We start from the raw sequence: 12,428 nt of genomic DNA on the forward strand, positions 1-12,428 counted from the left end.
TTACATCCTTCCTAAAAGTGGAACCTCTACCATAACCTTGATACCAAAGCCCAACAAGAACATTTTGAGAAAAGAAAAAAAAAAAAGACAATATTGTTCATGAACACAGATGCAAACATCTTAAATATTTGGCAAACCTGGGACTTCCCTGGTGGCGCAGTGGTTGAGAATCTGCCTGCCAATGCAGGGGACACAGGTTCGAGACATGGTCTGGGAAGATCCCATGTGCCATGGAGCAACTGGGCCCGTGAGCCATAACTACTGAGCCTGCGCGTCTGGAGCCTGTGCTCCTCAACAAGAGGCCACGATAGTGAGAGGTCCGCGCACCACGATGAAGAGTGGCCCCCGCTCGCCGCAACTAGAGAAAGCCCTCACACAGAAACGAAGACCCAACACAGCCAAAAATAAATAAATAAATAAATTTTTAAAATATTGGCAAACCAAATCAAAACAGGTTAATACTTTATGACCAAGTCAAGATTATCCCAGGAAACTTAGTTGATTTAACTTTCAAAAATCAATATAATTTATCACAATAAAGAAGCTCTCTCAATTCTGACAGAAATGGATGTCTTCATTTCTTGGAACCAAAAGGCTATATGTGTTTATTTGTTTATTCAAGTTTCTAGTGAATGTTGTTTCTATAACTACAGGTATTCCTCAGAGATATTGCTGGGTTAGTTCCAGACCACCCCAATAAAGCGAGTACTGCAATAAAGCAAGTCACATGAATTTTGATTTCCCAGTGCATATAAAAGTTATGTTTACACTATACTGTATTATATTAAGTGTGCAATAGCATTATGTCTAAAAAAATGTACATACCTTAATTAAAAAATATTTAATGTTAACCATCATCTGAGACTTCTGGAAGTCATAATTTTTTGCAATGGTAACATCAAAGATCTCTGATCACAGATCATCATAACAAATATAATTATAATGAAAATGTCTGAAATATTTTAAGAATTACCAAAATATGACATAGAGACATGAAGCGAACAAATGCTGTCGGAATAATGGCGCTGACAGACTTGCTTGACACAGGGTTGCCACAAACCTTCAATTTGTAAAAAAATGCACTATCTGTGAAGGGCAATAAAGCAAAGCACAATAAAACAAGGTATATCTATATACAATTCTTCTCTCTAATTAGTATTGTGCTTTTGAATAATTTGTCTTTAATCATCAGCTTCAAAAACTCTATTCCACACCTCACCCTTCCCCCTCCCCATATCCTCAAGTCTGGTGTGTTAGGGCGAGAGAGAGACATGGACATATATATACTAACAAACGTAAGGTAGATAGCCAGTGGGAAGCAGCCGCATGGCACAGGGAAACCGGCTCGGTTCTTTGTGGCTGTCTGGAGGGGTGGGATAGGGAGGGTGGGAGGGAGGGAGACAAAGAGGGAAGAGATATGGGAACATATATATATGTATAACTGACTCACTCTGTTATAAAGCAGAAACTAACACACCATTGTAAAGCAATTATACCCCAATAAAGATGTTAAAAAAAACAAAAAACTCTATTCCAAAGTCTGCTATTTTGTAGAGTTAGGTCAACCTATCCTCTTAAGATATATAATCAATAAAAGATTGATTCCCCTGTTTAGCAAATTGCCTTCAGTTTTCAGAAAATAACCAAACTTGCCAACCTGGATTAGGAACTTCAGTAGTTGCCCACTTTCCTAAAAACCTAATTTAGGCATCATTTAAGTAAGAGTGAAAAATAATTGTGTTAAAATTTGATAATTCTAATTCGCAGACCTCCAATTTCAAACACAGGAAATGTCAGACCAAAATTTTCACAAAATATCTCAATTTTATATAAACTCAATGGGAATATAGGGTTCCTTTTTAAGAATAAGACTTACAAACAACTAAAATGTATCTAACTATATATTGTGTATTGTTCACTCACTAAACTATTATATTTGTACCATTTCTCCTTTTTGACTTACCTCTTTACTTGGTGACTGAACACAAATGTCTTTTATTTTAGGTGTTGAATAAAGCACTGATTTTGTGGAATTTGTGCTAAAATCACTGGCAAGACCTAAAACAAGTTAAAACAAAACATGTATAAAATTTTTTGATTACAATTAAAAGAAGCCCTACATGATATGTGAAGAAGTCTTTTGACTCTTTTAAGTGCAATTAGTTTAACTTAAGTACAGACATCAATTCAATATTCAAATGTTCCTAGAAGGCATCAGGACTGAAAAAGAACAAGCAAGATTCCTGAAGAAATATGTGCCAGTTCTTCTTTCAGAACTTGTAAAGAAAAGATACTTTTCCACTATCTGTGTTTTTCTTTGGTTGGCCTATTCTTTTATTCCAATACCTTCTGACGCCCACCAGCACTAGGAAAAGTTTTTGCCATTATACTCTTTTCTTTAGAAAGGGGTGCAAATCACCAAACATTATCTCAAGCTCTCCAGTGATCCCAAGAATTCTGCACATTTATTTCTATTAATGAAATACTTTCTCTTGTGTATGATAATTATTTATGGAATTCCAGACTATAGGAATCTAGTGTGAACTAAAGGGAATAACAAATTATTCTCATTTTTGCCAGTATTATCTTCAGTATACCGGAAGGTACATGAAGGACTGCACATGTACTCAAAATTCCTAGGAAGGGGCTTTCCTGGTGGCGCAGTGGTTGAGAGTCCGCCTGCCGAGGCAGGGGACACGGGTTTGTGCCCCGGTCTGGGAAGATCCCATGTGCCACGGAGCAGCTGGGCCCGTGAGCCATGGCCGCTGAGCCTGTGCATGCTCCGCAACAGGAGAGGCCACAACAGTGAGAGGCCCGCATACCAAAAAAAAAAAATTCCTGGGAAAATATTTTATATATTGAAATGCTAGAACATATTTGCTGAATTTGGTATTAATGGACAAATTTACATTTTCATCCATCCCAACCCTCAAAGTACATCTATAAATGAAACCTTACTTTTTTCTTCAAAACAGTCTAGTAAGATTTCCAGTATATTCTGGCCTTGCTCCGTATTAATGTCAGGTGCCCTAATAAGAAGGAAAGAAGGGAAAATGTTAACATATCATCTCCAAAAGATATCTGCTACTTATTAACATCTACCTTGAAAATTCCATATCTCCTTATTATAAAATCTTAATTTTTACTTAATGGGAAAAATATCACCTTTATTATCTGAGGATAAAACAAGTATTTGACAGTCCAAGAGTTCCCAGAAAAGTATGTGAAGTAGTATGTCATTGTCTACATTAACAATTATATACCCTGACTGAATAGCCACATCTAAAGCTGTTTTAGACTACTGCTCTATCTAAACAAGAACATAAACTTTTTTGAACATATTCAATCAATCCTGAAATGCTTCTTTAATAAAGACTCTATGGTCACAAGTCCTATCAGCTCCAAGTAACACAGTCTTCCCTACAAGATCTCAAATGCACTTCTGATTCAATAACTTTAATCTTAAGGAGCTAATGAATCAGTATAAGTTTTTTAATTAAAATTTGTATTGAGACAAGTGTAGATTCACATGCAGTTGTAAGAAATAATATAGAAGAGAACCCTTGTTCACTTTATCCAGTTTCCTGCAATGGTAACATTTCACAAAGCCATATAGTATACTATCACAACCAGGATACTGATGTTGACAGAATCCACCAATCTTATTCAGATTTCTCCAGTTCTACATGTACTCATATGTGTGTTTATGTTTGTGTATATAGTTAGTTCTATACACTTTATTACATTTGAAGGTTCAGATATGACCACCACAGTCAAAATACTGAACAGTTCCATCACCAAGAAGATCCTTCTATTGCCCTTTTAGAACCACACCCACCTTTTCTTTTAGCCCCATGGAACAAACTGCATCTTTCTATTATTTCCATTCAATCCACTCTAGAGTGCTTTCCCCATAGCTGTCATTTAGTCAGAATTGAAACTGCCTGTTTCTGGTCCATCATTTATCAGGCAAATTTCTTTTCTCACCTTCATTAAGTCATTGAACTGCCTGCATTAATATTTCTCTGTTAATATAAAATAACTAAGATGACTACACTTAACCAGTGGGTATATAAATCATTATTTTAGTCAGAGGTAATAGCTCTTCCTTTCTTCATTTAAAAATTCCACTTTCCAAAGATGCAAATAAAAATCATCTTAAAAGTTTCAGTACACAAATCACCTGGAAGGTCGGCAAAATCTTCTTCTATAGTCATTTTTGAGATGATCCTGAAAGAAAAGTAAATCATCAATCTGGTGAAAGTTTAAGTTCTTTATTCACTCATTCAGCAAGTATTTACTGACTGCCTATTATAATACTATAAAGAGGAATATCTTCTGGATCAAGTGAAAAAGAACTTGTCTCATATCCACTGTTTCCAAATGTTTGTTTATACTATTTCCTTACTCTGGATTTATTCCATCTTCTTCCTCCTCTTCTTCCTCCTCCCCCACCTCCCCCCATACCTCTTCCATCATCAAAATCATACTATCTGGGCTTCCAATAATTCAAGTTGGTTGACCAACAATATCTATTTATCTCCTTTTCCTGCAAGGAGACTCCTCTGAAGTAATAGTAAAGGACTAAACTGGCATAAAACGACAATGAAAAAAGAGAATGGGGGGCTTCCCCGGTGGCGCAGTGGTTGAGAGTCCACCTGCCGATGCAGGGGACACGGGTTCGTGCCCCGGTATAGTATACTATCACAACCAGGATACTGATGTTGACAGAATCCACCAATCTTATTCAGATTTCTCCAGTTCTACATGTACTCATATGTGTGTTTATGTTTGTGTATATAGTTAGTTCTATACACTTTATTACATTTGAAGGTTCAGATATGACCACCACAGTCAAAATACTGAACAGTTCCATCACCAAGAAGATCCTTCTATTGCCCTTTTAGAACCACACCCACCTTTTCTTTTAGCCCCATGGAACAAACTGCATCTTTCTATTATTTCCATTCAATCCACTCTAGAGTGCTTTCCCCATAGCTGTCATTTAGTCAGAATTGAAACTGCCTGTTTCTGGTCCATCATTTATCAGGCAAATTTCTTTTCTCACCTTCATTAAGTCATTGAACTGCCTGCATTAATATTTCTCTGTTAATATAAAATAACTAAGATGACTACACTTAACCAGTGGGTATATAAATCATTATTTTAGTCAGAGGTAATAGCTCTTCCTTTCTTCATTTAAAAATTCCACTTTCCAAAGATGCAAATAAAAATCATCTTAAAAGTTTCAGTACACAAATCACCTGGAAGGTCGGCAAAATCTTCTTCTATAGTCATTTTTGAGATGATCCTGAAAGAAAAGTAAATCATCAATCTGGTGAAAGTTTAAGTTCTTTATTCACTCATTCAGCAAGTATTTACTGACTGCCTATTATAATACTATAAAGAGGAATATCTTCTGGATCAAGTGAAAAAGAACTTGTCTCATATCCACTGTTTCCAAATGTTTGTTTATACTATTTCCTTACTCTGGATTTATTCCATCTTCTTCCTCCTCTTCTTCCTCCTCCCCCACCTCCCCCCATACCTCTTCCATCATCAAAATCATACTATCTGGGCTTCCAATAATTCAAGTTGGTTGACCAACAATATCTATTTATCTCCTTTTCCTGCAAGGAGACTCCTCTGAAGTAATAGTAAAGGACTAAACTGGCATAAAACGACAATGAAAAAAGAGAATGGGGGGCTTCCCCGGTGGCGCAGTGGTTGAGAGTCCACCTGCCGATGCAGGGGACACGGGTTCGTGCCCCGGTCCGGGAAGATCCCACATGCCGCGGAGCTGCTGGGCCCCGCGAGCCATGGCCGCTGAGCCTGAGCGTCGGGAGCCTGTGTTCCGCAACGGGAGAGGCCACGACAGTGAGAGGCCCGCATACCGCAAAAATAAATAAATCAAAAAGAGAATGGAAGAAAGGGCCATCTGTGGACAAACAAATATAACAGATTTCTGGAAGATGGAAAACAAATGAAACATGATAACTGATGAAACAGAAGAAAAGCAGCAGCCTAAAGTAAGCTCAGAGGATATTGTCCTGGATGAGTGAATGGCCAGCATAAGATAAAATACCTAGGAAGTTAAGAATGAAATATCAGAAAAACAGGATAAAAAGATGCTAGAATGTTTCCAGAAAGAGAAAAGAGGTAACCCCAACAAAGAAGCAGCCTCAATAAATGGAAGCAACAGGAAAAATAAAACACATAGACATGCTGAAATTGGAGGTGGAGAGCATATTTGTGATACTTTGGGTCCTATCTTTTAATTGTAAAATCTATAAAGTTAAATTTTCTAGTTGAAAATTTGGTGGTAATAGGAAGAACAGTATGCTTTTTAAAATAAATAAATTACTACCAATACAAAATAAATAAATTACTACCAATACAAAATGTTTAGTAAGCTGCACTCTTCCTTGGCCCAATGGGATATAAATGACCCCACCCCATGTGAACACTCTCTTTACCCCACTCATGCTCTGACATCCTGAGCTGAGCCTCACTCCTGAATCTACTAAGGCTCCTACACACAACTTTGGACCACTGTAGTTTCCCACCCACGGGGACTGCTGCCACCTTGCTTCACTTTTGAATTGAATTATTTAGAAAGATGAAGACCTCTATTAGATTTTAAGAAACTTGAGAGCAGAAACTTTGTTTTAAGCTAGTTTATATTCTTCCCAGAGCCTTGCCTAGTGCATCGTATACCACACAAACACCATTTTTTGTTATCTTTTTGATATGCCAAATAAATAAGACCAAAAATTTATGAGATAAAAGTGTCTTTCTTTAAAGAAGGTGAGAGTGTTTCACATGGCCTGTTATCTTCAGGAGGTACCTAAGGAGCAAAAGATTAAATCTGTTTTATACATAGCAAACTAAGGAACAAAGACATCTAACACATCTGCATTTTATCACAAGTCATCTGATGGAAAATTAACTCAAGCACTTAGGTCTCTCATCAGTACTCAGCATTCTGAAACACTTAAGTAAAACCCTGAGAATGTTAGTTAACTCCCTTCCAAGGCCTCATTTAAGGTCACTCTTCTCCTAATTTAATACAATAAAATGATAGAGTCATCATATTTGCACACTAAATGTTTTTGAACATTAACTAGCACCTGTAAAGTACTCTGTTCCTCTTTTAAATAGAAAAATTTTAAGGCTAAGACAGTTCTTTCCTTCAGCAAATATGAAATCGAGTACCTACTACAAGGCCAAATGCTATTTAGGCACACTAGAAAACAAGTGGTGAATAAGACAAAAGAGGTCTCTTAATTCTAAATTAAAAGTTAGAACACAAAATTTTTTGATTTTCAAAATAAATACACATTCAAAAACTTGCAATTTCAACTCATTTTTCACTCAATTTCAATCTTAGTTTCTTCCATTCACTGTGAGATTATTTTTCTCAAAGAAAATAATATACAGTACAGCAGGGTTTCTCAACCCTAGCACTAATGACATTTGGGGCTGACTCTCTTTGTTGTGAGGGCCTGTCCTGTGCATTGGGAGGATGCTTGCAGCATCCCTGGCCTCCACCTAGATGCCCTTAGCACCCCCTCATCGATGCTTTCTCAGGACAACCAGAAATTTTTCCAGACAACACCAAACGTCTCCTACAGGGCAAAATCACACCCAGTTAGAAACCACTTAAGTACAGGAATGACTGAGGATAATCTTTCAACTCCTTTCTCCCCTTGTCTTTCAAATGAGTTATGACGCAAAGTCAGATGTTAGAACTAAAAGGCTCAAAACAATTCTAAGGTTATGACAGGTATTTTAAAAGTGAACTGTGGGAATTTGCTCCTAGCCATGTCTTCTCACCAGACTTTAAGGATCAAGTGATTCCTGGCCAAGGAACAAAAGCAGAATCGTCCCATTCCCCAATGGATTTGAATGAAAACTGGTAATAAAATCAGGTACAACTCCAAGAGAAAACACCGGAGAAGAACCAAGCTGGGTCTATAAGGAGCCCTGCACATGAGGTGGCACACATATTTATGCTGTGTCAAGGGCACTTGTATCTTACCATATCACTCTGAAGAATCATTACTATCTGAACAGCTGTTTTATCGGGAAAATGATTTTTCTCTTTGTGTCAGTGTGTCTGCACTACTGCTCTGGTGAGACCTTTTGTTGTAAAACAAAAGTGAACCTTGGTCAAAAGAATGAGAACACAGCAGAGTGGACGAGCAGCTGCTCTTCCAGCTTCAGTTTTGTCTATCTCTCTCCTCCTCAGTCTGAGAAGCCAAGTGCAATACCCCGGGAGAAGGAAAGAGAACTTTGAAATAAGGAGACACAAGGGCAATGATTACAGAAGGTTGACTGGAGGCATGAAAAGCAGGAAAAGCAGTCAATGTGAGAACTAAGACAAGCTTCAACCAGTCTAAGCTTCCCATATTCTGAAGGGCATCATCTTAAAGATAGGAGAAATTCATAACAGAAAGGCAGAGATCACAGGGAGAAAATAAGTTGTTTATCAATATCATTAGTATTATTATTATTAATCATAGATTTTAAACACATACCAACACTGATACAAATAAAACACAGATCATGGTTTAAAAAAAAAAAGAGATAAAGAATGAGAAGACAAGCCACAGACAAGGAGAAGATAGTTGCAAAAGGCACATCTGATAAGGACTATTATCCAAATTATAAAAAAACACTTAAAACTCAACAAAAAGAAAACCCAATTAAAAAACAACTGGTTCAAAGACCTTAACAGACACCTCATTTAAGAAGATATACAGATGACAAATAAGCATAAGAAAAGATGCTCCACATCATATGTCAAGCAGTAATGCAAGTTAAAACCAGATACCACTACCCATCTGGTTGTGTGACCAAACTTGGAACAATGACAACTGTAAAAGTGGAACAACGGGAACTCTCATTTTTTAAGGCAAAACAGTACAGGCACTTTGGAGGACAGCTTGGTGGTTTCTTACAAAAGTAAACGTACTCTTACCATATGACCCAGCAATCATGCATTTTTCTTTAGTCAAAAGTATGAAAGGGTGGTATAGGAGTACTTTTTACTATGAGCACCTGCATTGTTTACATTATATATAACTGTCAACTGAAAAAAAATGGGCAACTTAAAATTTGCGCGTTAAGTTTTATTCGGGGACCTTACTGAGGACTACAGCCCAGTAGACAGGCTCTCAGCGAGCTCTGAGGAACTGCTCCAAAGAGGTAAGCGGGGGACCAGGCTATATAGGAGTTTGGGCTGGGGAAAAAAAGGTAGTCAAACATCAAAATCAGACACCTCAAGTTAATGATTTTTAGTGCTTCTCTATAAATGGGAAAAGATGCAAGAGTCTGGGCTCATTGAAGTTATTCCTTATATAAGTCTCATAACTATCTAGGGCCAGCGTCCTGTTTTTCTCCATCCTGAATTCCCCTTAGGCAGCTGCAGTTGCTGGTGGCCTGAAGGTGGGTAACATTCGTTATTTACTGAAATGGCAGGTAACAGTTTCTCTCCACAATACATCTTTTTATGCATACAAGCATCCATATATAACTTCATTATAAATGGGAATATCTTATTCATCCATGCTGAAGATCTTAAAAGGGGAGATAAAGTAGAAAACACAAGTTTAGGATAGGGGCTGCTACGGGTTGTATAAAGTATGGTAACCATAAGCGAAGTCTGAAATATATAACAGTGAATACCAAGGGAGTCCAGAAATAGGCCAAAAAAAAAAGGAGTTCCCGCCCGCTTCAGCCATTCACAGCTTGCACTTTTAACTAGTAGCTGCCTCTCAGAAAACTGTCAATAACAGACGCCTCTCTACACTAGCAACTCTGAAGCAAAGGCACACTTTCAAGGCTTTTCAATACTTTTAAGGACCGAAAATTATTTGGAGGACTAGGAACTGGAGTTAGGCTAAAAAGTAGAAATCGCAAGATTCTCTGAAGAGAAAGACGCCGTCACGCCCGGGATTACAAAAAAGGCTTGAGGAAACACGACAAGTAAATTAACTCTAGCTATCGGCACCCGATCACGCCCGAGCTCAAAAAACTCGCGCGGCTTCCCCACTGAAACCCCCCAGAAGCCACAACACCTGCCCAACGCTTCACTCTCCCAGCCTCACGGGGTCCGCGGCCTGCACTTACCAGCCCCCACGCGGCCATGTTCCGGCCCGGCTCAGCCAGCGCAGGGGTTGGGGGCGGAAGTTCACACGGGCCGCAGCTCCAGGCAGCCCAGCGAGGACAGAGTCACCCGAAGAAAAGCCAGGCAGAAACCCAGTAGCACCTTAAGCGAAAGACGGCGGTAGATGGCGGGAACTAAGGAGCCGCGACCCAGCGAGCGCGCCCGCGACCGCGCCCACTCGCGCGCATCCACCTACGCAATTTAAAATAGGCTGCACATGCGCAGAATGGGCCCTTCGACTCCAAACGAAGAAAGCCGTTAGGGGCCCGCCCCCTCACTGGTACTCTCCCACAGTCCGGCCTTCCTCCTCCCAAGAGCCCTGCCCCATCACGTCGTAGCCCTTCCCCCATCTCACGTGTCTCCTAGTCCCTTACTCCTACAGCTTCATTGTCTCTCCCTCTCTGTCTCTGTTTCTGTCTCTCTCTGTCTCTCTGTCTCTCTCTCTCGCTCGCTCTGTCTCTCTCTCTCTCTCTCTCTCTCCCTCCCTCCCTCTCCCCCTCTCCCCCTCTCCCCCTCTCCCTTTCACTTTGTGGAAGAAACTGGGTCACTTACCCTGTAGAGTTCTCACATTAGGATTTTGCTGACTATATTCCTGTGGTCCCCTATATTTTCAGTAAATTGGAGTTAGATCTAGGTGCTTGATCTGATTCAGTCTCTCTCTCTCTCTCTCCCTGTCTCTGTCTCCTTCCCACGCAGAGAAGGTATAAAACTTCCTGACGGTTCTCTTATAAAGTAAAAAGTAATACTTGGAAGGATAAGAGGCAGAAATTGTAGAAGACGTTTGAAGAGTAATGTTTTACTGTGTAGGCTCTTCACCCACACCCCAGGCGGTTTATGCATCATCTCTGAAAGCAATAATGGTACAGTAAAAATGGTGATGGATGATGTATTCTTTTTTCCAAATATGTGGGTAATGTGGGTGATATTTTTGTGAGGCATTGCGAACAAAATGATCTGTGTATTATTTATCATTTAAGTATGACGTCCTGAAAGGGGTCTTGAAACCTGCTCAGTGGACTAGCTATGTCACGTAGGACAAGCTCTGGCACCTTTCTGGCAGTTTCCTTAATTACATAATAGGAAAGTTAAGTTAGATGCTCTGAAGACTAGACCTGACCATTTTATGATTCTAAGAAACTATGACCTATTTTTATGATCTAATAAAAATTTGCAAGGGAATTTTCATCACAAAATGGGTTACTTTCTCCTCAGGCAAGGGAGACAAAAGCAAAAATAAATAAATGGGACCACATCAAGCTAAAAACTTTTGCACAGCGAAGGAAATTATAAACTAAATGGAAAGGCCACCTACTGATTGGGAGAAATTATTTACAAGTGATATATGCAATAAGGGGTGAATATCCAAAATGTACAAAGAACTCATACAACTCAACATATAAGAAACAACCCAATTAAAAAATGAGCAGAGGAATTGAATACACATTTTTCCAAAGAAGCCATACAGACGGCTAATAGGCACATTAAAAGATGCTCAACATTACTAATCATCAGGAAAGTGCAAATCAAAACCGTAAGGAGATATCACTTCAAGATATCACTTGCAGACAAACTGCAAGCACATGTCAGAATGGCTATTATCAAAAAGACAACAAAAATCGTGTTGGCAAAGATGTGGAGAAAAGGGAACTCTGGTGCACTGTTGGTGGGATTGTAAATTGGTACAGCCACTATGGAAAACAGAATGGATATTCCTCAAAAAATTAAAAATAGAACTATCATATGATCCAGCAATTCCACTCCTGGGTATTTAATCCAAGGAAAACAAGATTTATGCATCTCAATATTCATAGCAGCATTGTTTACAATAGCCAAGATATGGAAGCTGCCTAAGTGCCCATCGACAGATGAATGAATGAAGATGGCATATATATATATATTTATATATGTATATATATGTATATACATATATAAATAATGGAATACTACTGGACCATAAAAAGGAATGAAATTTTACCATTTCCAACAACAGGGATGGACCTAGAGGGTATTATGCTATATGAAGTAAGTCAGACAAGAGAAAGACAAATGCTGTATGATTTCACTTATATGTGGAATCTAAGAAACAAAACAAATGAGCAAACTTAAGACATAAAAAGTTATAGATACAGAGAACAAAGAGGTGGTTGCCAGAGGGGAGGGGTGTGGGAGTAGGAGAGAAATAGGTAAGGAAGATTAAGAGGTACAAACTTCCAGTTGCAAAGTAAATGTCACAGGTATGAAATGTACAGTGTAGGGA

General features: G+C 38.8%; 2 protein-coding genes and 1 pseudogene across 2 annotated transcripts in view; 2 read left to right on the forward strand and 1 right to left on the reverse strand.

Annotated features, from left to right (window-relative positions):
- The window catches only part of CENPC (centromere protein C), a 79,118-nt gene extending 68,966 nt beyond the window's left edge, over positions 1–10,152 (reverse strand). The window contains exons 1-4 of the mRNA XM_007454456.1: positions 10,135–10,152; positions 5,265–5,311; positions 2,959–3,029; positions 1,964–2,058 (exon numbers count right to left, since the gene is read on the reverse strand). Coding sequence (XP_007454518.1) covers positions 1,964–2,058; positions 2,959–3,029; positions 5,265–5,311; positions 10,135–10,152 — 231 coding nt within the window. The remainder of the gene's footprint in view (positions 1–1,963; positions 2,059–2,958; positions 3,030–5,264; positions 5,312–10,134) is intronic.
- LOC103068345 (60S ribosomal protein L39 pseudogene) lies at positions 7,825–7,980 on the forward strand (annotated as a pseudogene).
- A 143-nt stretch (positions 10,153–10,295) lies between the features above and the next one.
- Positions 10,296–12,428, forward strand: part of STAP1 (signal transducing adaptor family member 1) — a 26,235-nt gene continuing 24,102 nt past the window's right edge. Inside the window, 2 exon segments of the mRNA XM_007472283.1 lie at positions 10,296–10,367; positions 11,149–11,201. Of these exon segments, the coding sequence (XP_007472345.1) occupies positions 10,296–10,367; positions 11,149–11,201 (125 nt within the window).

The sequence above is a fragment of the Lipotes vexillifer genome, unplaced genomic scaffold (assembly GCF_000442215.2).
Source record: "Lipotes vexillifer unplaced genomic scaffold, Lipotes_vexillifer_v1.1 scaffold1478, whole genome shotgun sequence".
Classification (NCBI taxonomy): Eukaryota; Metazoa; Chordata; class Mammalia; order Artiodactyla; family Lipotidae; genus Lipotes; species Lipotes vexillifer.